Source organism: Ananas comosus, unplaced genomic scaffold (genome assembly GCF_001540865.1).
Source record: "Ananas comosus cultivar F153 unplaced genomic scaffold, ASM154086v1, whole genome shotgun sequence".
Lineage (NCBI taxonomy): Eukaryota > Viridiplantae > Streptophyta > Magnoliopsida > Poales > Bromeliaceae > Ananas > Ananas comosus.
In genome coordinates this window covers 9,293-34,602 of record NW_017890543.1, presented here as the reverse complement: position 1 = coordinate 34,602, position 25,310 = coordinate 9,293, and the positions used below count along the sequence as shown (strand labels likewise).

Sequence of the window (25,310 nt, the reverse complement as noted above, 5' to 3'; positions counted from 1 at the left end):
ATTTGGATCCCAAACTTGGCTGAAACATAATACTGTTAAGCGCGTAGATCTTAAAAAATTGTTTCAAATTGAGTTGCATACTAAAGTCTTTGACAACTAGGCAAAAAAATTATTATGACGGTCCTTAAAAAAGTTACAAATTGTTGTAGAATTTGCCGAATCAATGGAATTTTCGACCTAACTTCTTTTAGTCAGCTTCCCCATTGACATTCTAATGCGAATTCGCCGCATCACAAGCCTTATAAACTGTTAATGACAATACAATTTAGGATACGACCGTCCTAAACCAAGTGGTTAAAGGGCTTGATGGTTGGTACGGAGACCAAGTTCGAATCCTAGTTAATTCATATTTCCTAGTAAGTTTATTTCTAAATGAAAATAACGGATTAGCATGCTATCTATCTCTTCTCAAAAAAAAAAAAAAAAAAAAAAAAAAGACAATACAAATTAGATCTGCAGATCTATTATTAGTAATCATTTTCTTAGTAAAAGAAATACTATTTGTATATAAAAAATGTGAGATGTAAATCTTACACTACACCATCCAAAATTTTAGAAAGCTTCTTTGGATTTTAAATATTAAAATTTAATTGAAGTAATGTGAAAATATTGATTATTAAATTGGTAAGGTATAAGATTTATGCATACTTTTTGGGCGTACATGTAGCATTACTATTTTAATAAGATAGAAACATACAATTAATACTTTTCCAAACTATGGACCATTTTGATATAGCTTCCTTTCAAAATTTTGATTTTACCGTTTCAACTTATTTGATTTCAGTTAGTGAACAATATTTTGAATTCAAAATTTGAATGCATCATTTATTTTAAAAGTTTAGTTAGTATATTTCATACGATTCTCGCAATAATATATAAGTTTATTAAAGAAAATAATTAACTTAAATTTTGAAATCACAGTACCGTTGACGAGCTCTAATCAAATACATTGAAGGGTAAAATGATAAAATCAAAATTTTGAAAGGTTAGATAGAAAATTCAAAATGTCTATGGGCCCGTTTTGCTTAGATTGTGGAAAAGTGATTTCTGTAGAATTGATGTTGGTTTAGAAAAATAATTTTGGTTAAAAGCTATAAAGCGTTTGGCTGAGTTTAGATTAAAAATAATTTTTCTGAAGTAATAAATTTTGTAAAGTTGTTTGACAAAAAAATTTTAATATTTGCATATAATAATATTTTTACAAAATTTTATTTTCAAATAATTTAAATTTTGAATTAAAACTTAAAGTTTGTACAAAATTTAAAATTTTCTACTTTAATTTAAAAAATATATTTGAAATTTGAAAATTTCAAATCTACAATTTAAAATTTTAAAGCTAAATATAAATTTTCAATTTCAAATTTAAAATTGGACATTTCAAATTTAAAATTTGAAATTTAAAATTTAAAATCTAAATTTTAAATTTTAAATTTAAAAAATTGAAATTTCAAAATTCAAAAATGAATGTTAAAAATTGAAATTAAAATTAAAATTAAAATTAAATTTTGAGTCGAAAATTAAAATAAAATTGTAAAATTTGATTCCAAAATCAGAACTAGATTTCAAAAAGCAAGTTTAGCTAATTCTAATTTAAATCAGAATTAGATTTTGAAAATAAGATTGTCGAACGTCCAATTAGGCCGAAAGTTACTTTTGACTCTGAAATCACTTTTCAAAAACACCCTATATATATAATTAAGTTAAGTTCTATATTCTTTTATACCTTTATTAATAATTGGCAAGTGACATAATTTGCCCTCACAACAAAGAGAAAGACAAATTGTCTTCTTTTCTCAAAATGGCCACTCCTCCCTCTCTAGCCACTTAGAGAGAGAGAGATCTAGGGAGAGAGAGAGAGTATGTGTGATTAAGGAGAGATGGAGCAACCAATAAGCCTAGAGGCTCCTCTGCTGACCACAAGCTCCAGAAATAGGAGGGAAGGGTTAGAGGGGGTCATACAAAGTGAAGTAAAGAAGCAGCTGTGGTTAGCAGGGCCTCTCATAGCAGGGAACCTTTTGCAAAACATTATAAGGGTGATATCATTGATGTTTGTTGGCCACTTTGGGGAGCTGGACCTCTCTGGTGCTTCCATGGCCACCTCCTTTGCCACTGTCACTGGTTTCAGCTTGTTGGTAATTCTCTTTTCTTACATTAAAAATTAAGGCCTGCTTGACCTTGCAATTCATTCTGCTTCTTCTGGCCTATATTTCATGATATATATTATTTGTGTTTGAAAAGTGTTAAAATCGGAACGGCGAAAAATAGATCCAGAAAATAATTTAATGCAGGAAACGAAAAGATAAAAGAAAAGAACACACCGATATTTACATGGTTCGGCCAACGGCCTACGTCCACGGACGAAGACGGAGCAAATATTTTATTAATCTCGAAAAGGCGGAGTACAAAAAATATCTCTCAAAAGAACCCAAAGCTTAATTAGATCCGAAAACGTGCAACAAGCAACTCCAATTGCGACTTCTCTCTCAACCCGTACGGACCCAAAACTTGATCTTAATTTGTGCATACGGCTCCTTAGATGCTTGCTTAATTAATTAGAGCTCCAACTTTTCTCTCGGCTCACGATGCTGCTGCTGCCACCGAAACACCAAATTAACACGACTCCACAGTATCCGTACATACCCTCCAAGAGGCTTATGGTCGCGGCGGCTTCTTGATCGTCCGGAACCAACATGCATTGCTTGGCTTAATTAGAACGTGTCATCTTAATTTGGTCGCGGAGTCATTAACTTGACCGTAGCATGTATATATAATACATGTCTCATAACTAGAGTCTAATTCTAATTAGATTAGAATTACACTCCTAATTATAATTCATATATACCAAATTAAATTTAAATAATATCTAATCCTAATTAGATTAGGATTTATTCTCAATTTAGATAACTACAAATCTAAACCAAATATAACAAAAAGTATTACTATAGAAAGAGAAAAAAAAAAAAAATGTTACCAGTAACCGATATACCAGCTCGCCCACCCGCCGACAGGTATAAGTAAGGATGATAGATATCCAAAATTTTATAGGTAAATTTTATCTGCGCCTGCATAACCTATGGATACAATGATCTGCACGTGAGATGTCCAATCTGTATGTACGTACGCCAAGTCTAAGAATATTAATTAAGGAGACCTTACACAATTCGATTTGTCCATTCAATAATGTGAGATTTTTTTTTTGTCATGTTTGACTCAATCAACTAATCTAAATAATATAAAAAGACAGATAAAATGTTGGAAAATATCATAAAATAGAATTGTTGCTGTGCAAGAAAATCCAAACTTTAATTGGTAATTTGTATTAAAACACATTGAGAACAACGCCCATAATAGACTCGGGAAAAGAATTAACTAAAGATGTGTTTGATTTGATGGACTAATTAAGATTTGGAATGAGAATCGAAAATAATTCATCTTTATTATTAGTATTTGAGCTATGAGATTGACATTCTGATTTTTATTTCACGAAATCAAATTTTTCGAAAATGTTTTCTTCGATAGAGATGGAAATGTGACATTCTGATTTTTATTTCAAGAAATCAAATTTTTCGGAAATGATTTCTTTGATAGAGATGGAAATCAACTTTGATTCCTCAATGGATTAAGAAAAGATCTTTTTTTTTCTTTTTTTTCACTAATAATTATTCAAATTCATGAGGACCTCTTTAATCCCAACCTTCGCATAAAAATGTTATGCGGATGCAGGGCTCCGCTAATGTAAACTATGCGGACCTGCACCCTGATTTTTTTTTTATATTTTATTTATTTATTTATTTGCAGCTTTTGGATATGATCACGTTACAACAGAATCAGTTTATAGAAACATATTTTTAGAATATTTTTGTGTAAATGTCTAATTTATGACAAAACTTTTAAAAAATTCTACTAAGGCCTAAATATATATGAATCCTAATTCAATCAAAAATAAAAGATTATTCTATTCAGCCCACCCTATCCAGTCTATTTGTCCCGATTACAAACAGAAAAGGAAAAAAAAAAAAAAGAAACATCGATTATTATCTCCTCTTCTCCCCTCACTCAATCTACTGAAATTCTAAACGAAGAGCCCCTCGCTCTTCTCCTTCTCCTCCTTCGCATCGCAACCGACGAGATAGGGTTCCGGCGGTTGCTAAATGCTTAATTAAATAAGTGTTGATAAATGTGTTTGCAAATGTGTTTGATACTACTGATTTATTTACAATGATAAAATATTCAAATCGATACTATGTAATTTAAACCATTTAAAATATGAGCAATGATACCTGTAGAACCGCATCTCGGTTTAAATAGCAATCGAATCCAAAGATCATAAATTTTATACTAGTCTTATTACTAAGTAAATGTTAGAGTGTTGTTATAACCCTAGGATTAACGATTGCTTATGTTACAACCCAAAATGGATCGTAAACTTTGCATTTCTCTTTTAAAAAATTAAAATTATACTTTTCGAAATTATCTTTTTGTGCATCAAGCGGCCACTTACAAATACAGGAGAAAGCAAATACGCTAAAACCTACAAATCAAGGACAATATTGTTGCGTCCAGTATCCAGTGTATTGATCTTGATTCAAATAGTTTATAGATCTTTCTAATAAAAATATAATTATTTTGGATTATTCTCAGCCACTAATGAATAAATATCCCTACTGGGACCGTTGGACCATTTGATAATTTATATCCAAAGACATAAAAATTAGTTTATAAATACTTTATATATTTTAGATTATATTTAATGATATAATTAATATCTTATTATTAAAAAATAAAATAGTGATACCAAAACTCATTAATTTACTATTGGTAATATTTTAGCCACACTCTTTTTTGATAATTGAATAGATTGAGGTCACACAGAAAGTTATTCGTGACCACCAAGCAAGAAAACAAAATAATAATAATAATAATTTTGGAAAACTTTAAATACCACTCCGGTTTCACATTATTTCACTTTAGTACCCTATAGTTTAAAGTGTATTAATTTAGTACCATGTGGTTTCGTACTTTCTCACTTTAATATCCTATGATTTAAAGTGCATAAATTTAGTATCTTATAGTTTCATTTTTCTCTTTTCATCGGCTCATCTGTTAATATTTCGTTAAATTATATACAAAAAATTTCAAATACCCTATCTAGGTTTATCGAATATTTATTTTGATACCCTTTTGTTTTAACTTTGTCATTAATTTTTTCCTTCTATTAATATTTCGTTAAATTATATATAAAAAACTTTAGATACACTATCTAAGTTTATCGAATATTTACTTTAGCACCATTTAGTTTTAAACTTTGTTACTGATTTAACGAAAAAAAATAATAAAATGAATAATAAAAAGAGAAAAATGAAACCACAGAGTACAAAATTGATACACTTTAAACCACAGGGTACTAAAGTGAAAAAATACGAAACTACAGGAGCTAACTTGATACACTTTAAACCACACGGTACTAAAGTGAGAAAGTGTGAAACCACGGGAGGTATTTGAAGTTTACCCTAATAATTTTATAGAAGTGTCAATATATGTACTTAATTTCCACCTAAGACCTAAAATTAACAAGGATAGTTAATCCCCCATATGGGTCATTGGCAACATCTGAATTTCTTGGGTTTTTCTTATTTTATTTTATTTATTTATTACTATTATTATTTGTGAAGTGGGAATTGGTCACGGCAACTTCCTGCACAGATATCATGGGAATCAAGTTTTAATTAATTAATTAAATAGTTAATAAATATTTGGAATATTCACCCTTTATATATGGAGACAAAATATACCCAACCAATGTAGTCAGAAGATGTTTGTACATCTGTCTCAGCTTTTCTGATATCAGATGTCTTGTCTTTTATCTCACTCCTCCAAAAGCCATACTTTTTTTCTTTTTTTTTTTGGTCTTTTTCTTTGGCTTGATTTAGTACATATTTTTCTTTTATTGTCTAAAATAGGGCTTCTGTCCCCTGGTAATAGGATTAGAAAAATAATAATCTGAGGTGGATGAGCCGAATAAGTTAAGTGCAACTGGGATCTACAATAGACGTGATGTCAAGTTAGGTCAAACAATAAATCTAACGTCCAGTTAGGTTGAGTCGGGTCGAAATCCGTGAGCACTGTAATTGAACCCTTAAGTGCGACCATTGCGCTCTTTCATCAACATATGCTTTCGAAATAGTTGGTTAGTATTTACGATCTACAAATAGTTTCAGAGTCAGTAACGCGGATTTGATTCCCACATATTGCATTAACGATGCAGATGTTGAGGGTATTGTTGGTTATTTATTATTGGTTAAAATAGATTCAATCTTAGATAAGCCTATCCATGAGTATTGTATTTGAGCCTACAATAGACTTAACATTCAGATAGGTTGAGAGGATAGTTAGTTATTTATTAATGGTAAGAGGCCTAACAATAGATCTAATATTCAGATAAATTAAGTGAGGTTGAATTCTTTCAGTGTTGTAGTTGAACTTTCAAGTGCGACGGGTGATTAATTTCTTTCTATCAGCGTATATGTTTGAAATAGTTGGTTAGTATTTATAATCTTTATTCATCTAATACTTAATTCTATCTCATTAAACTTATGACATTCTCTTTTAATAATAATAATAATAATAATAATAATAATAATAATAATAAAACTCAAGTGGGTCGTTTTAACTTCTGGACAGTTTGAATAAAAGATATATATATATATCCCATTTGGAGGTTTATGTTAAGCATTTCTCTTTTTTTATGACCTTGTTTACAGAAGCGACATTGTTTATGACTTTTAGATCAAACCAAGTCATTTAATTAATGGTTTCATCTGATAATAATTGCTATTATTCTATTAGCAGCATCTTAACTCAGTACGAATTATCCAAATAAAATAGTTCAAGTTAAACAAACCACCTCAGATTAATTAGATTTTGTTTTATTCAGATTTGTGCTTTATTGCAAATCACTATTCCCACAATTAAATTATTTGGCTTTTGGTTTCTAGTGACAAGACAGCGTAGTTTCATTACGACGTGAAGTAATAATTAAGTGTTTGGCGAAAGTTAAAATAATGATTATATGAAAGGTTTGCAATTTCAATAGTAAATGCTTAATCTTAGACCTCAAAAATTGAATCTCCAAACTTGATTTTTTTTTTTTTTTTTGATAACGTAATATTTGAAAATTTTGAATAAAATACAAGTGACACTTCTTAGGGCTAGCTCGAAAATAGCTTTTTAAGGACCTTTGTCTTTTCTAAAAAATTAATGTGTGGCCACTTATTTCTTATTTGGTACCTAACACTATTAAAATATATTTTTATATTTTTCTATAGGATCGTAATTAAAAATTTTATCTTAATCAATCATTGCGACGAATATGATTTTGATGACATTTTCTACCGTACAAAACACATACATCCTACCATTCCAGATAGAATTTTAGGTTTCGTTTGGAATTACAAACAGATTGCATTGCCTACGGTGATAAAATATTATATAAAAACAATATGCTTTCGAAAGTAATATGCGTGTATCGCAATTTTTTGGTTAAAATATAAATTTTGTAATTCTATCAAAAAAAAAAGAAAAATATAACTTTATATGCTTTTCTTGCAAATTCTGTTTGCCAAATAGTTAGACACCTTAATACCAAGTGGACTATATAGTATGCAGAAATTTTACGTATTCCCATATAATTAGCTCCAAAATGTTTGGGCATTGGATTGTGCAAAATTTGGGTGCCATTTGTGTCCTGCACCACAATGTTTTAAAAATTGTGTCGAACAACGACCTAAAAATGATACAGAGTAAAAAGTCTTTGGATCAACTAGTGGGTCAACCACTGGCTGAACTAGTAGAATCAATATAACATCATAAATATTTTGTTATTATTTTTAAATTTATTATATAAAAAAATGAACTAGGCTACTATATACTATTAATAGCACCAAGTCATTAGTGCTACCAAGTTTTTGGCCATTAGATTAAAAGATGTACGGTTAGTATGATGTGGGCCCCCAAGAGTTGAGTGGGTGGTTGATTGAATAGTATGATCTAACGGATGAAAATGATCAAAAGGGTAGATCTAACGGTGCAAAACTTGGTAGCACCAAGTGCTTCGTGCTATTAATAACATAACAGCAGGACTCTAAAAAAATATATATATTATTATTTTAGTATTGTACTTAATTATAAAATATTGATTCCAATACCAAACTTAGTAGATATAAGTTTTCAAGGTTTATTTTTTATAAGACTAATTTATGCTAATGGAAAATAAAATTAGCTAAGCGTTGAATTTAATATGACTTAATCAAAAAAAATCTAGCTGGTTAAATTAAAATCGGACCGATTCATCGGTTCGATGGTTGAACCACTAGTTAGAACAGTTCAAAGTGATTTTTTTAACTTATCCGGTTTAAAAGATTAAACAGAACAATTTTATATAGAGTCAAGATAGAACCGATCTTACCGACCAGTTAGACCCAGCTTTTAATAATTGGTTCAGCATGGTTTGGATCACTTTTGCCTCCATAGAAAACACGTGGAGCATAGTGTACCTGCTAAATATAAAAATAAAAAGTGTGGGACTACTATGTTTTCAGAAATATATATATATTTTTTAACTTTCAAGTCGGTATATTTCTAAGATTTGCTAGTTGGTGACGGTAATAATAATAATAATAAGATCCAAAGGCTCAAAATTGGAAGTTGTAATTTTTTTTTATTTTTTTTGAGAGATAGGTAACACGCTACTTGTTTCGTTTATTTTATTTAGAAATAAATTTGGCTGGAAATGTAAATTAACTAGGATTCGAACTTGGGTCTCGACTATCAACCACCAAATCTTTTGCCACTTGTTCTAAGGACAGTCGATGAAAGTTGTAAATTTTTAAAAAGCAACATAACTCAACTCAAATAAAAATACATGTTAATCATATTCGAAAAAAAAAAAAGATAAAAAATCAAAACAAACAAAAAGAATATGCCAACAAAACAAATCTTTATTTAGTTTCTCCCATGTGCCTTCACTTTTACCCTCACATTCATAACCCTATAAATACCTAACACAACCCCCTTCCACCTATTCCCCTTCTCCTTCCCCTTCCCCTTCTCAAACAAATTCAATCACCTCCTTAGAGAGAGAGAGAGAGAGAGAGAGAGAGAGAGAGAGAAAAGCCAAGTATGGAGGTTCCTCTACTCACAAGCTGTGATAAGAAGAGAGGAGAATGGGAGGTTGTGAGTGAGGTTAAGAAGCAAGTGTGGTTAGCAGGGCCTCTTATAGCAGGGAACCTTTTGCAAAACATTATACAGGTCATATCTGTAATGTTTGTAGGCCATCTTGGGGAGCTACCCCTCTCTGGGGCTTCCATGGCCAACTCCTTTGCTGGGGTCACTGGTTTTAGCTTGTTGGTATGTTTGCATTACAACTATTTCACTTGCCTTTTTTCTCACTTGTTCATATTATTATATGTATTTTTTTTACTTTATTAATTTGGGGATGCATTTAACGTTCAGAATTGGATTGAATAGAATAAAATGAATAGAATAAGTCTAGAGAGCGATGCAGGTAAAGGAGAGCGATTTAGCAACTCGGAGGGGCCAGAGTCATGTGAGAAATCTTATTGAGTCAAAATCTTGTCAAAATCCCTCATTATTGATCTTTAGAAAATGAAAATTCTAATATTATGTGGGATACACATTTCTCCAAAAGTGGGGCAGTTTCAATCCTTTTCAGAGAAAGTTGAGTTGCCTTTGAGTTGTCTTTGGGGCTGGAAATCTCTCATTAACCTTCTATCTTTTGTTTTTCTTGTTTGCTTTTGTCCTTTGTAACCAGTGTTCAAATTGAGATTTTTCCAAGATACTGCTTTTCTATTTTTCTTTTTTTTTTTTCTTCTTCTTGCAATGTTTTGCAATATTGCTTACTTGATTGTCACTTTCTACTACAAAATTTCCTCCCTGTAGAAACTAGTCACCAGTCCTTTTCTGAATTCTGATTCAACAATTTTGACTATGAAATGGGAAAAAGAAAAAGCAAGAAAAAGAAATTTTTTTTAAAAAAAAAACAAAGTTAGGGTACCTGCATATCAAAAATTCAGACTTGTATTATTTTATAAACAAAGATTTTCATGAAAAATGATTTTCTTGTGATCCTTGAAAAGCTTATCAGCCGATTCATTTCGCTCTGTTTTGCTGATAACTAGTTAAGTTAGCTCCTTATTAGAAAACAGCAAACAATTTGGAAGCATAAATCAGTTCTCAGCAGTTCTTTGTTACAGTTTTGATGCAAGAAGTATACTTCAATGATTAAGTTAGAAAGGAGGAAAAGAAGAAGAGAAATTTACTCGGAGAACAGTTTTTCGTGCGTGTAGAGAGTGTATTGGTAGAGAAAAGTGAGGAGTGAAATAGTTGAATTTGAAAAGGGTGAAGTAAAATATGAGTATAGCTTTTCATTCTTTGTCATGAGCTTTAAGCTGTTTCCAATTCTCTGGCTATTCTGGAGTCGTAGTTATCGGAGTAGAGATTCTTTTAGCACAGTACTGGTATAGCCTTGTTTGCGAATTAGGATCTTGACTAAAACTTGAGAGGATAAACAATTCACTATTTTGATGCTTCTATTAGCTGTGTGCGGTTTGTTATTCTATTTTGATATGCGCACGAAAAGAACATCTGTTCTTTAGAAAAGTAGTCTGCACTGCCTTTTTATCAAATGAAGGTTATATGGTGAAAATGTTAGTCTGTCCCTTCTCCTTTGATTAGATGGGAATGGGAAGCGCTTTGGATACTCTATGCGGGCAATCCTTCGGAGCGAAGCAGTATCACATGCTCGGCATTCACATGCAGAGGGCAATGCTAGTGCTCATGCTCGTAAGCGTTCCGCTCGCTGTAATCTGGGCCTACACGGGGCAATTCCTTGTTCTGTGCGGGCAAGACCCGGAGATCGCATACGAAGCTGGAATATACGCTCGATGGATGATCCCCGCGCTCTTCGCGTACGGCCTTCTGCAGTGCCACGTCCGATTCCTGCAGACGCAGAACATTGTCCTTCCGGTTATGATAAGCTCGGGGCTCACGGCTTTGCTTCACATCGGAGTTTGTTGGGTGTTGGTGTATGGATTAGGCCTCGGAAGCAAAGGTGCTGCCTTGGCAAATGCTATATCATACTGGATAAATGTGTTACTGCTGGCAGCTTATGTTCGACTGTCGAATGACTGCAAGAAGACTTGGACCGGCCTTTCGAAAGAGGCTTTTCATGATACTTTGAGCTTCATCAGACTCGCCATTCCGTCAGCTTTGATGGTTTGGTAGGAAAATAATTAAACTTGTGATTCATCATCTAATTATGTTTATGATCAGATCACTATTTCTAACTAGAAGTGCTTTTTGAGACAGCTTGGAATGGTGGTCATTCGAGCTTCTCGTGCTTCTTTCTGGTCTTCTTCCAAACCCGCAGCTAGAAACATCCGTGTTGTCGATAAGGTTAGCACAACTTTCAACCTTTTGACATTGTTTATATTTGCTTTAATAAGTGGAATGATCATTAAGTTTAGTTTCTGATATTCTTGTACTAAGAGCATCTTGTTTTCTTCAGCCTTAACACTGGTTCGATGGTATTCATGGTTCCTTTCGGTCTTGGAGCTGCAATAAGGTTAGTCGCGCAAAGTGCAAACAACTACTTCTCAACATTCTTATCTTCTCTTTCATTTGGATCATTTCCACCTCTTTAAAACTAAACAAAAAGATAATTTTTTATCTCTTTTTTCGTAGCACACGTGTCTCAAATGAACTCGGTGCTGGGCAGCCTGATGCCGCTCGCCTCGCAGTACGCATAGTGGTATTCTTGGCCATCATAGAAGGATTAGTAGTGGGACTAATCATGATTCTGGTGCGCGGCATCTGGGGATATGCCTATAGCAATGAAGAGGAGGTTGTGAAATATGTCGGCGTCATGCTACCGATTCTCGCAACATCCAACTTCTTCGACGGCATTCAAAGTGTTCTTTCAGGTAAACAATCATGGAAAATACATGTAGAGTTAACTATATATGTTTATCGCGTACATCATACACATTCTTCGAAAACTTGGTTTCTCACATATAGGCCCTATGGTTACATGTAATTGGTGGTGATTCATGAACATGTAGGGGTTGCGCGAGGATGCGGTTGGCAGAAGATCGGCGCTTTTGTGAATCTTGGGGCTTACTACATTGTAGGAATTCCTTCGGCCATTCTAATAGCATTTGTTTTTCATGTTGGAGGGAAGGTAAATTTGTTCCTCATTTTCATTTTCTTCTATCTTTTCCGTAAATTTCGTTGAATATATTGCATTCGACTAAACTTTTGCGGTCTCAAACATATATGGCTACGAACAGGGGCTTTGGATGGGAATCATATGCGGCGTTGTTCTACAAGTGTTTTTGCTTTTAACCATCACCCTTTGCACAAACTGGGATAAAGAGGTATTGGAAACAAAATTATCTTTTAACATTGCATTAATCATATTTTGCGAGCCAAAGATAATTTTATTTTCCCACAAAGACAATAATCACTATTTCTATCAACTAAGTTTGTATATTTAGCATTGCTGAGGTTATTAAAAGGCTTTAGTATTAGCTATTTATGCTACTATTATTTTTAATTTTTTTTTCCTGTACATCTGATATTGTTTGGTGATTTGACAGGCGAAGAAGGCGAAGGATAGGGTATTTAGCACCACTATCCCAACCGACATGACGACATGATTTAGAGCCAGAAACTAGTCGAAATCAGATAACGAGTAAACAATCATGAGCACGAAATATATCTGCGACCTGCGAATCTAAGTTGTGTTTCATGGTGCCCCAGTTATTTGATCATCTTGGAGCTCATCTCACACCCATGTTGGCCACCCCAGAAACAGAAACAAGGAGGATCTACTACGAACTGCGTCGAGATTTCATGCAGAAATATTGCTGGAAGAGCAGTGCTTTCTGCTTTTCTGCTTCTGCTTCTGCTTATCAATCAATAAAATTTTCGTGGCAGTCTTCTGTCATGCAGAAATATTGGATGATTCATCATTTTATTTTTTTTTATTCCAGTGTAATCCAATTCCATCGTACATTTCTATTCCAATGATGAACCAAACATGCTGTAAAAGGTTAGCTGAGCCTTTTTGTCGCTATATATTCAAGTGTTTCGCAAGTTGAATTGAAAGAAAAGGAAATGCTATGCTCGCTCTTGAAAGTAGATGTGAGTGGATACTTGGTTGAACTAGTTTTTTTTTCTTTTTTGAGAATAGGTAGCACGCTATCTAGTTCATTCATTGAATGGATAAATTAGGCTACAGGAGTGAGACAACCATGGTCTCGNGAAAAAAAAAAAAAAAAAAAAAAAAAAAAAACTAGCATTAATCACGTGTTGGAACTAGCGTAACGCTAGGTCCTTTCTAAGCTTTGTAATGTGGTAGTGTGCTTAATTACAAGAGTCTAAAGTGAAACACGTTTCTGGCACCTTTCTGCGTAGCATAGGTGGCTCCTTTCTTAACAAATGCGTCTACCTCGAATCGGATGGTGCCACCGGGGGCGTCATCACGTGTTGGAACTGTCGCTTGTACATTTGCCGTGACGTCCTAGTGAGAAAATATTAGATTACAGTCCTTCTGTCACACGTCAAGTCGGGAAAACATTTCTACGTTACGAACGTGTACGGGCCAGCAACGTGGGTTGGAAAGGAGGAGTTCTTTTCGGAAGTGGTACAGCTGAAAACGTACTATGATGGAAGATGGATCATTTGTGGCGATTCAACAGTATTAGGAGGCAAGAGGAGTGGAGGGGGAAGACTTGGAGTGCTAAAACTACGGTTATGTTTAATGATCTTATAAGAGAGCTAGCATTAATCGACCCACCGATGATAAACTAGTTGTTTTGTTTAGGATGTGTAGGACACACCATAATGTTATGTAAAGTCATTAATTTGTACTTTCTGATAGCAGAAGATCGATTTCCCAGGAAACAGATTAAAGGATAGTCTTAAAATTAGTCTTAAAATTATTTACCCAACTAAAAAATATATGGTACCGAGAACAGCATATATAACCTAAGCACATAAAACGGTTAAAGGTGCACCCAAAATTAGTCACAATTCTAAAAAAAATCCTATCAAAATTATCCTTTCTTTTAGTAAAGGAATAAATCTTAAAGTTTAATAAAGCTTTAATTTTTAAGATTGTGTGTATAATATAGAAAACCCCTAATAATTAGCTCTTTCCTTTTCACTGGTCCAAATAAAAGGTTCAAGAAGCACAGTGGAGTGATGGGCTCTCCTTCTCGAGAAAGTCTACTACCTAGCAGTCACACCACATCATCTAAATTAAGCCAATCACATCTCTTTCTTTAAGAGAAAAATATAACAAAAATAATTTTTCTGAAAAGACCGTGATAGAATGGGTGAACCAAAAGGGAGCTATCTGATTGGTTGGAGACACCATATTAGCAATATAACTCGTGCATTCTAGACTTTTTTTTTTGCTGTGGTGAGGCGAGGTTGTTTAGATGGCTAAGTTAGCGTTAGAATTTTTGAAAAGTGTCACTCAATTAAGCTGTGCTAAAGATTGTGTTACATTTGACAATTTTTACTATACAAACTTTTAAAGTCAAAGAACTACCGAGTGACTCAAATCAAATAAATTGATAGGTTGGATAATAAAATTAAAATTTTGAAAGGTTTGATAGTCAATTTAAAATGATTCAAAGTTTAGATCAATTCTATTTACATTAACTTCTAAACATTGTTGGCTATTTATTATTAGCTAAAATAGATCCAACTTCCTATCTCGTGATAATGATTAAACTCAAGAGACTAATAAGTTGAGAGCCTGTGGTCCACAATAGATTTAACGGGAACAGATCCAATTATAGACCTAACGTCCAGATAGGTTTAGTCAAGTTGAAGCCCATGAGCATTGTGGCTGTGTCCTTAAATTCGATGAATGTGCTCTTTCTATCAACATTAGACTTGATAAACAGGTGAGTTGGATAACACACGAGCGGTCATTGTAAGCGTGGATTTTACGGGCATAGATGCAAATTTTTAGATAGTCATCATCCTTACCCATACCCACCTGCGGGTGGGCCACAAGATACTTTTTTTTTCCTCCATTTTTGCTCTTTTACTTTTCAAACACAAATAACATATATGTTATTTTTTTTAAAAAAACTTATTTTATTATTTCAAAATCACAACATACAATAAATAATAAAGAAAAAAAAATAACAATAGGAGAATTTAGTGCTAGAAACCGATAAAACAAAAAAGTACTCACTTTTTTATTTTTTTTATTTTTTTAAAATTATATATGCGGGTATCTGTGGGCAACTGCAGGTTACCCAAAATGTTCATAATTTAACGAGCACTCGCCCATCTTACTTATAATTTTTAGATAAAAAAACTAGCATTTATATCCGTAAATTTATGAACAATCTATAGATATCGGTGGGTATGGATTGATACTGCCAAGTCTAATCAGTACGTATTTTTGAAATAATTATTTAGTCTTACTATTCACATACATATCCCTGGAACCTACCTTCCTCTCTCTTTGTATCTCTCTCTTTGCTCCACAGTCCCACATTCTAAACTCGAGAGAGAGAGAGAGAGAGAGAGGGAGAGAGATGGAGAAGGCAATAAGTAGCTTAGAAGCACCTCTAGTCACAACCTCTAATAGTAATAATAATGATAATAATAAGAGAGAAGGTTTCAAGGTTTTGCTAACAAGTGAGGTTAAGAAGCAGGTGTACTTAGCAGGGCCTCTCATTGTGGGGAGCCTGATGCAGAACATGATCCAGATGATATCTCTAATGTTTGTTGGTCATCTTGGTGAGCTCTCCCTCTCCGCCGCTGCCTCCGCCGCTTCTTTCACCGCAGTCACCGGTTTCAGCTTATTGGTATGCATGTTTCGATTCGCGTCATGTAGCATTACTGGACTTCAATTTTCGTCGTAATCAGATCGCTTTGTAATGCTTCATTCAAATTTTGTTCCCGTTTCATATCTCCAAAAATTTCAACGGCGTTGAACTAGAAGTTGATCAATTTAATTGCGTTCTTTAATATATTTGAAGTTGTTCGATGAACAATCTATTAGAAATAAAAATTAAAGTTCATAAATCAATTACAATAAATTAAAGTTTAATATAATTTAAATTAATTAACTGCATGTCTACTGCTTTTTTTCCATGAGTTTTTTTTTCTTTATTGTTTCTTTTTCTTCAGAACCATCACTACAACAGAATTAAATTATAGAAACACATTTTTGGAACATTTTTGTGTAAGTGTCATATTTATGTCAAAACTTTTTTAAAAAATTTACGAAGGCCTAAATATAAATCCAAATCTAATAAAAAATAAAAAGTTCTTTTATTCAACCAACCTCACCCAGCCCATTCAACCCGATTACAAATAAAAAAGAAAAAAAAAAAGAAAAATTAATCACCATCTCCGGTCCCTTCTCCTCTTCTGCCACTGCAGCCGACGAGGTAGAGTTCCGGCGACTGAAAGTCGGCCGCGAGGATCTCGCAGGAACCGTAGAGGACTACTTTCACCACGTGTCCCTCCGCCACAAGTTGCTAGAGGAGTGGGTGTTAAACATTAAGGTGCCCTACATATAACGACCCTCCACATATAGCAACAGTTTTAAAAAATGTTGATAATTTAGTCAGTAATATTTTTTTTGACCTATATCGGTATTTAAAAGTGTCACTATACACCATTTTTTTTGTAGTACTAGTTTCCAACTTGCTCGAAACTTATTTATATTGAACGCAAAGTCAAAATAACAACTTATAAATTGAAGCATATACAAATTAACTAAATCCACAACCTGAAGTGTACATATATATAACACCTTACTACTAAGCCACTGGTGATTTGGTTTTCCGTAAGAGTAGATCAACATGCAATGCAATTTAGGCCTCTTTTTTTTTTTAGATTAATCATTTATAGATAGTATGAAAAACTTAAAATACTATTTCTGTGGTTTCGCACTTTTTCACTTTTAGTACTCTATGGTTTAATGTATATTACTTTTGTATCCTATGATTTTATTTTTCTCTTTTTATTATCCATTCCCCTAATTTTTTTTTTTCGTTAAATCAATGACAAAATTAAAACCAAAGGGTACTAAAATGAATATGCGATAAACTTAGGTGGAGTATCTGAAGGATTTTGTATATAATTTAACAAAATATTAACGGAGGAGCTGACGAAAAGAAAAAAATAAAATCACAGAGTACTAACTTGATACACTTTAAACCACAGAATATTAAAGTAAAAAAGTATGAAACTACATGGGTGATATTTGAAGTTTACCCTATAGAGTAAAAGCTTGGTTTTAATTGATGAGAGGAATCTAGATAGAGAGAGCTTCGTTTTTAAAGCCACATGCATACAGTATTAATGGGGACATAATGAGACACCTTTGGGTTTGGTGCCCTCACCAGATAAACAACATAATAGTTCACATTGCAGAAATAATAAAGTTGCACATGTATAAGGACAAGTAACATATATATCGATAAATTATCTAATTATTAGAGTTTGACTGGGCTACTATCGGTAGTAAATTGCTCAGTTTACTACCGATTTATTTTTGATGATAGAGCTTCCAAATCGACGATCGGCACCGTTGAACATGATCTAGACCATTTAAATTATCTAGAAATCAAATTTCATGATTTTTTGACATCACTAATTGAACGATCAAAGGTCGCAAATCTATAATATTAATGCGTGATATGGTGTGTTTGCTGTTTAAAGTTACTTAGAAGAGCTTCAAATTCAATTAATTTTTTGTTAAATTCTTTATAACTATTTTAGACAAGATCTGATCTAGATCTCAATATAAAAGATTGTATCATTACTTTTTGAAAGTAATCATTTCTAACCATTCATTTTTCTGTTCACTTGATGGCAAGAGAAATATATCGAAAATGTGTGATAATTTTGATTTCCAGATATTTTAATGTTAGATCTTATTTACAGTGGCGCTTATCTATCATTTGGAAGCTCTACATCGAAAAAAATCATCTACAATATTAAAATATTTAGAAAGCAAATTTCATAATTTGTCAATATAATTTACAAGGATCAAAATGTCTAAAAATGAGTTTTATAATAATTGATGTGCACGTTTGTTTGTAGTTCCAATGGTTATAAAAAAAAAATGAAATTTGGGAAATTTTAATAAAAGTTTACTTCATTAAAGAGAATATCATTACTAATATTAAATATTTAAGTTTTTTTCACTATTTTTTATTATTTTTTTATCCGTTTCATTTTGAGGGTACTTGTTTACTAGGAAACGAGAGGAAAAATTTAAATTTGATTTCTAAATAGTTTTTACATCTATAAGATATGTTAATGAACTGATCACTAACTCAGATGTCTCATTATCAAAAAACAATTAATAGCCACAAGTTTCTTATTTCAAATATAATACTAATCTACGTAAAGGAATGTAGTTGCCTATAATTTTTTAGCTTCATATGGTGCTCGCATTTTAGCTGGAATAAGTTGATTGTATTAATAGAAATTTAAGTTGATTAGATAATACTATTTATTACAATATAAATAGATGTAGGTGAACTGTATAATGAAATAAGCTAGATACTATTGATTAATAGAATAATATTTAATTATTCATTGCGAACTCCAGTTTAGGGGAATCTTTTCACCGATGGACAGCTCCGTTAATCCTGTGTTTGCCCAGACTGGTTTGCGGATTGCAGGCATATCGCTTCTCCGCTTGCATGGCGGGTGTTGTTTTATGGTATCGATCCCAACTTTTCTCATTTGCTGTGTGGAATGGGGGGCTACTGTCTCCTCTCAGAACGTAGTTCCTCTCAACAACTACCGGCAGTGTAAATGCGCTCGCGATGTAGCATGGGCTGTCGCAGGTATTAATTTTATCGGTCTATCGGGTGTAATGGACTCCATTGACCTGTACGTATTTTTTACCATAATATTATATATAAAAGAATTATATTATAAATTAAATTCAAAAAATTATAAAAGAATATTACTATGTTAGAAGTAATTCTAATTTAATGTCTAAAGAATGGATAGTTATACGAAAATAATTTTTTAATTATTGTCTGGGCGTTTTGAGCAGATAGGGAATGGCAGAAGCGATCTGGCATACATTATGGGGAGTCGTACGAGCGAAGACAGATAATAGATGCTGCGGATACTAAGACGAGCGAGTGCTCAGTGATCACGCTCGATGCGTACGACTCGCGTTTCTATTGCAAGTCCGATCCTCGTTCTATGCGGTACAGCGCCCGATAATAGCAAACCGAGGCGGGGACGATCGCACGCTGCTGATCCCTCCCTGTCGGCATACGGACTCGCAGTGCAGTTAGATTCATGCAGCCGAAAACGCTGGTTTCATATGGTTTCCATCATGCTGTAGCGCCAGGCTCACGGTCTGTAGGCCGTCGGAGGTGTTTATATTTTGGTGCATTGGTATTGGAGTCGGCGATCGCAGGCTGCCGCTTTTGGGAAATAGATATTTTATTGGGTTTATGTGTTAGTTTTGCGCCTCTGTTATGTTAGGTTCCAAAAATATGCGATGAGATTGGAATGGTTTCCAGAGGGGTCTGGAGATGTTAAGACGGGCTTCATCAAACTGCCGTTCTCGGCTACGATGGTTTTGGTAAGAAATTTTATGATATTAATATATATACTTATATAATATATATATATATATATAATCTATATATTTATACGTGATCTTCGAATTTTGTTAACGTCGCCTTCATTTCCTAAAATGGAGGAACAGTGACACTTTGAATCCTCGCAGCTTATTCGTTTTTAGTTTTTATTGAACTCAGGTTTTCACGACGAGATATTGAGTGTGACTATCTATTATATATATACATTATGCGCACCGCGACATTGAATTGCAGATATTTCATTATTGTTAAATAAACACTGATGTATAATGCATAATATCAGTTGTACATTAGTGTCGTGTTTGTATTAAGAGGAAAATATAGAAACATGGTGCGAATTATTCGTCTTGCGCTGCCTGGGCTATTATATGCATTAATTGTCTGGTTTTTTTATAGTATAAGCATGATTAGTATGTACACACTAAATTTTACTTTTAGGACAGTTTAAATATATACTAGACGATATTTTAAGCGTTCGCCAAATATATCGAGATTGTAAAGGTCAAGTAAGAATTGTTAACAAGTCATGTCGGGAGTAAAAATAATATCGTACTTAAATATAGTCGGAAAATTTTTATCAGTATTTGATAAAAACGGTAGGCTACTATATGTTATGAGTATAAGCCCGCCTTTGTACTATAAAGTTTTTGACCATTAGATGAGAGATGTTAGATGCAGTTGAATGAAATGGTTACGTTTAGGTGAATAGTGTTTCGGTAGGGTGAGTGGGTGCGTTGGTTGAATAGTATGATTCTAACGGTAGAATGATCTCAAAGTAGAATCTAACGGCTAAAATTGGTGAGCTACAAAAGATTAGTCATAATGAATATAACTATATCTTCATAGGAGGTATGTAGGCGACTTCTTGATAAATATGTTTATTAGTTGGTGTTTATTATGATTCAGGCCATTATCATATTAATGGTAGAATAGAGAGTCATCTAAAAGCCGTGGATTAAATTTTTTTTTATAGCGGATTTAAGTGCAGAAACAATAATATTATTTCCTTTTTGTTTCATTTCTTTAGCAGTTTGAACATATGAGCATATATAATATAGTCAAGTAATGATGTAGATAGCTAATTTGAAACTGCCATTATTATTGATAGATATTTAACTACAGAATTGTCTATCACGCTTATCGTCATCAGTTTCATTAAAAAGTTCGAAAGAGTTAGATTCAGAACCATAGCACGTTTAAAATTATTCGAGACGTTACAAGATTAATCGATCCTTATTATTCGAGAGTAATTGCCGATCAGTTTAGCCTAAATTAAGCACAATAATTATTTATGGTGGATTAGTATTTTTCATGATGAAGTGTTCTTTGATACGATGGGAATGGTCGGCATTCGAGTTCTTTGGCTTCTTTCTGGTTTCTTCCAACCACAGCTGGAGACATCTGTGTATCATAATGGTTTAGAACAATATTATATATATATATATATATAGAAAGAGAGAGAGAGAGTTGAGCTCTTATTCTTTTAAAAGTTCAGAAGCTCAAAATATATGCTTATAAGTTTTTAGCCATCGGATCGTCTTAAAATCCGTACAATACTAATAGGAGATTTAATGGGACACATCGGTAATAGTGCTGTATGGATCTTGATGCGATTTGACGTCTAAAAAATTACAAGCACAAATGCTCTTGTACGGATCTTGAACCTCTTTTGTTTTCCTCTTATTTCTAGAATCAGGGCTTCAATCTTAGTGAAAGACATTAAGGATAGGGATGGGGTGTGTGTGTATATATATATAAGCAAATGTTGCTTGAATTTTTGGAATTGTTCTTGTTTTTACCTTTATTTAGTTTAAAAGAGACAAAAACTGCCAATTTTAGTTTCTCATTATCTTGTCTAAAGCCAAATGCATTTTGTTTCCTCAGCCTTAACTCTTCTTCCATGGTATTTATGCTCCCTTTTGGTCTTGGTGCCGCAGTAAGGTAGCTACGTACGCAATGCTCTAAATTTCTGATTTTTCTCGCTCTATCGATCCTTGTTTCTTTAAAATCAATTTTAATTTATTTATTTTCTCTTCTTTTTTAGTACGCGTGTTTCAAATGAACTCGGTGCTGGACGACATGATGCGGCACAGATCACTGTATATGTAGGTTTATTCTTAGCCCTTTTAGAAGGCTTAATAGTGGGACTGATCCTGATTTTGTTGCGCAAAATTTGGGGTTATGCATATAGCAATGAAGAAGAAGTTGTGAATTACATGGCAATTATGTTGCCAATTCTTGCAATATCCATTGTTTTGGATGCAATTCAAGCTGTGTTATCAGGTAAAAAAATTTCTTTTAACTCAGTCCTTCATTCCCTTTTACTCTACTATTATGTGCAGTTGAATATATACTTGAAATAATGAAAATTAGATGGTAACATAAATACATGAAACTTATCTGAACGATGACTTATTTGATCAAATTAACTTTCTAACTTCTACAATTCTTCATTTTAATTGGTATATACATTACATTTAATTTATTTGATTAGAGCGATTTGTTGGCTCTTTCACTTCAAAATTTGGATGTGAGTCATTTATTTAAAACGGCTTGATAATTAAGTTACCTCTCATTAATTCAAGAAAGAGGTATGTAATGATATTGTAATTGAAAAACCACCAAATGGCTCAAATCAAACAAATGGAAATGTCATAAACTAAAAATAAAACTTTTAAAAGTTTGTTAGACGAATGGAATCAAACATGCCAAAATCCAAAGAGGTGTCATGCTATTTTACTCCAAGGGCCCGTTTGGTTCGTATTATTTGACATTACTGGTTTTTTGAACATAATTAGTAATATAACATCCGTGATTCAGATTATTACTAGTACCGTATTACTCAGTTTGGTTGAGTGTAGTAGTGTAAAGTTGTGTTACTGCATGCGTATGTAAGATTATTTTGTTTTGTTCAATTTATTTGATAACCATAGTTGGTGTTAACTATTCATGAAATGTAGGGGTTGCTAGAGGATGTGGTTGGCAAAAGATTGGTGCTTTTGTTAATCTTGGAACTTATTACATTGTGGGTATTCCTACAGCTGTTGTATTAGCATTTGCTCTTCATTTTGGTGGAAAGGTAGTTTTCCTTATTCCCCTTTTAATTTTTACTTTTTATCTTTAGTTAATTTCTTAATTTGTTCTGCTTTAATTTCTTAAATTGTTTTAACTAAGATTTTAATATTTACTAATCTTTTCAATCAATCAGATAAAATTTGTCACATGGAAAGTTCAAATATATTGGCGGTGACGCAGCAAATTAATATGATTTGATTCTGGTATGACAATTTTTATCGAAATTAACAGATTTAATAGGATTATAAAAACAACAATGTTGAAAATTAGAACAAAAACTCACATGAAGATCTAAGACAACTATTGTAATTGACCATTTTGTCTAATGATTTGTGTGATCACTAAAATCTCACTTGGTGATGAGCAGGGTCTTTGGACGGGAATCATATGTGGCACCTTCTTGCAAGTGTTGGTGTTTTTAACTATTATCCTATACACTGACTGGGAAAATGAGGTAAACATTCCACCAAAAACACAATGCAAAAATTTTGAATTTACATTTGAATTTGATTATCTAGCCTTTCAAAATTTTTGAGTTTACAATCTCATATTTCAATTTGTTTGATTTAAGTTAGTGAATGGCCGGCAGCGCTTTGCCTTCAAAATTCGAATGCTCATTTATCTTCACATATTTAGTTACTACATATAATACAATTCTCATAATTATAAGTTTATTAAAATAATTAAGTAATTAGTTTAAATTTTGAAGTCATAGTGTCATTAACAGACTCAAATCAAATAAATTTAAAAATTAAATAATAAAATTAAAATTAAAAAAATTAAATAATCAAATTAAAAAAATAATACATAGTCTATGATTGGATTTGGATGTGATGTTTGGTGCACTTCCCTAGTACTACTCTTGGTTGTGGTCAATTCTTAGAAATACTCTTCTTTTATGAAAGAAAGAATCGAGCTAAATATTAGGTGCAAATATGTTTGAATTTTTAAGTAAATTATATTTTTGGTCCTCAAAATATGAAACTTGTAATATTTTGATACTCAAATCATAATTTATTACAATTTATATTTCAAAAATTTTAAATTATTACAATTCAGTTACACAAAACCAAATATTAATATATCACTGACGTAAAATTAATATATCATTTTAATTATTGACGTGTGATCAATCACAACTATATTAATTAACAAGTAATAACATATCAATATTTAGTCTACTAAATTAAACTGTGGGTCGACTTGTTCGAAACCATTTAGAAAGTTTGAATTCAACAAATTAAAATTTGGGAAATCAAAGCGTAAGGCGACTCATAGTTAATTTAAAGACAACTTTTAGTTGCTGTAATTTTTGGCCTTATCTAAATTGCAAGATTTTCACAACTTTTGATGGAAAATTTAGCTACCCTGAAAGTTGATTTACACCATAATGAAATATGTATATTTTGCATCAATATTTGGATTGGTGATTAAGATAATATATTATTTATTCCGACAAAGACTCTTTTTTTTCTTTTTTTTTTTTTCCCATTATAAGGCTAGCTGTAGGGACCGGTTTCTCATACCAATTACTATAAATCTGGTACTTGCTCCGGTACCATTTGTTGGGATTTTAATTTCAGATTAGATTTTTACCGTAAATTCGTCTACTCAGTCAAATCGTTCTAAGCTAAGTTACCAGATAGCCTGTTGGTGAGTTACCCTGTATTGAGGTCTACTATCTCACATATATAGCCTAGTTCATACTCCTCCTAAATAAATCAGACCATGCTATCTTTTTTTCAAAAAAAAAAAAAAAACTTTGTAATATGAGCTTTTATGAACATGGAGTTTTCTGTTCTTATAAATTATTTTCAGTAAGTAATTAATAAGACTTTCTAGTAAATGGTCAGATTTTCTAATAAATTTGATCTGGAGTATTTAAAGTATTTAGAAATTAAATTTCACAATTTAAATGCATTCAAATGAAAATGCAACTATTCTCAATTTTGTTTCCCTTTTTCTTTTTCGTTTTCCATGTAAATTTTTTTCTCAAATTATTACAATCATTATTAATATTTGATAATGCTGTTCATTGAATCTACAGGGAAGGAAGGCAAAGAATAGGGTATTTAGCTCGACTATTGCCACAGATATGAGGATATGATATTTGTACCAAAATTTAGTTGGTGTGAGATAATTAAAGATAAATGCCTCAATGAATACAAAATGAATTTAATCCTTATCATTAATTTGGTAAATGAGGTAGTTTATTATCTTCTTGGAGCTTATCTTACATTAATATGTTGGATTGTATAAATAGCAACGGGGATGATTCACCGACCGTCCCTAGAGCAAGTGGCAAAGGGTTTGGTGGTTGGTATTCGAGACCCAAGTTCGAATCCTAGTTGATTCACATTTCTAGTTAAGTTTATTTCTAAATGAAATAAACGAAGCGGGTAGCGTGCTACCTATCTCTCTCTCTCAAAAAACAAAAAAAAAAAAAGAAGCAATGGGGATGATTCAAAGCGAAATTTGCCAAGATTTAGTGAAGAAAAATGAGAGAAATGTTTTTGTGGTTTCTAATCTACTAAAATT

The 25,310-nt window shown here is 32.5% G+C and overlaps 2 protein-coding genes across 3 annotated transcripts; both read left to right on the top strand.

The window, feature by feature from the left end:
- The first annotated feature begins 1,749 nt into the window (after nt 1-1,749).
- On the top strand, nt 1,750-13,185 carry LOC109703826 (protein DETOXIFICATION 16-like). 2 transcript variants are annotated; one of them, XM_020224550.1, is made up of 8 exons: nt 1,750-2,132; nt 10,753-11,297; nt 11,386-11,472; nt 11,585-11,641; nt 11,761-11,999; nt 12,138-12,256; nt 12,366-12,452; nt 12,675-13,185. In XM_020224550.1, the coding sequence occupies exons 1-8, from the start codon at nt 1,878-1,880 to the stop codon at nt 12,732-12,734; spliced, it is 1,449 nt and encodes a 482-aa protein (XP_020080139.1). In that variant the 5' UTR covers nt 1,750-1,877; the 3' UTR covers nt 12,735-13,185. The 2 variants fall into 2 exon arrangements, with proteins under 2 accessions (XP_020080139.1, XP_020080140.1); XM_020224551.1 differs by lacking the exon at nt 1,750-2,132 and adding an exon at nt 9,068-9,405.
- A 2,456-nt stretch (nt 13,186-15,641) lies between these two features.
- Nucleotides 15,642-24,923, top strand: LOC109703827 (protein DETOXIFICATION 16-like). Its single transcript, XM_020224552.1, has 9 exons — nt 15,642-15,914; nt 18,680-18,920; nt 19,136-19,295; nt 19,579-19,678; nt 21,559-21,638; nt 21,742-21,980; nt 22,658-22,776; nt 23,140-23,226; nt 24,820-24,923. The coding sequence occupies exons 1-9, from the start codon at nt 15,642-15,644 to the stop codon at nt 24,877-24,879; spliced, it is 1,359 nt and encodes a 452-aa protein (XP_020080141.1). The 3' UTR covers nt 24,880-24,923.
- The last annotated feature ends 387 nt before the right edge of the window (nt 24,924-25,310 follow it).

Bases quoted from the DNA above. Each gene is read 5' to 3' on its own strand.
- LOC109703826 (XM_020224550.1), top strand. From the start codon at position 1,878: ATGGAGCAACCAATAAGCCTAGAGGCTCCTCTGCTGACCACAAGCTCC. The intron at 2,133-10,752 runs GTAATTCTCTTT...TCCTTTGATTAG, and splicing joins TCACTGGTTTCAGCTTGTTG to ATGGGAATGGGAAGCGCTTT. The intron at 12,000-12,137 runs GTAAACAATCAT...ATGAACATGTAG, and splicing joins CATTCAAAGTGTTCTTTCAG to GGGTTGCGCGAGGATGCGGT.
- LOC109703827 (XM_020224552.1), top strand. From the start codon at position 15,642: ATGGAGAAGGCAATAAGTAGCTTAGAAGCACCTCTAGTCACAACCTCT. The intron at 19,296-19,578 runs GTACAGCGCCCG...CTGTTATGTTAG, and splicing joins TCCGATCCTCGTTCTATGCG to GTTCCAAAAATATGCGATGA. The intron at 23,227-24,819 runs GTAAACATTCCA...TTGAATCTACAG, and splicing joins ACACTGACTGGGAAAATGAG to GGAAGGAAGGCAAAGAATAG.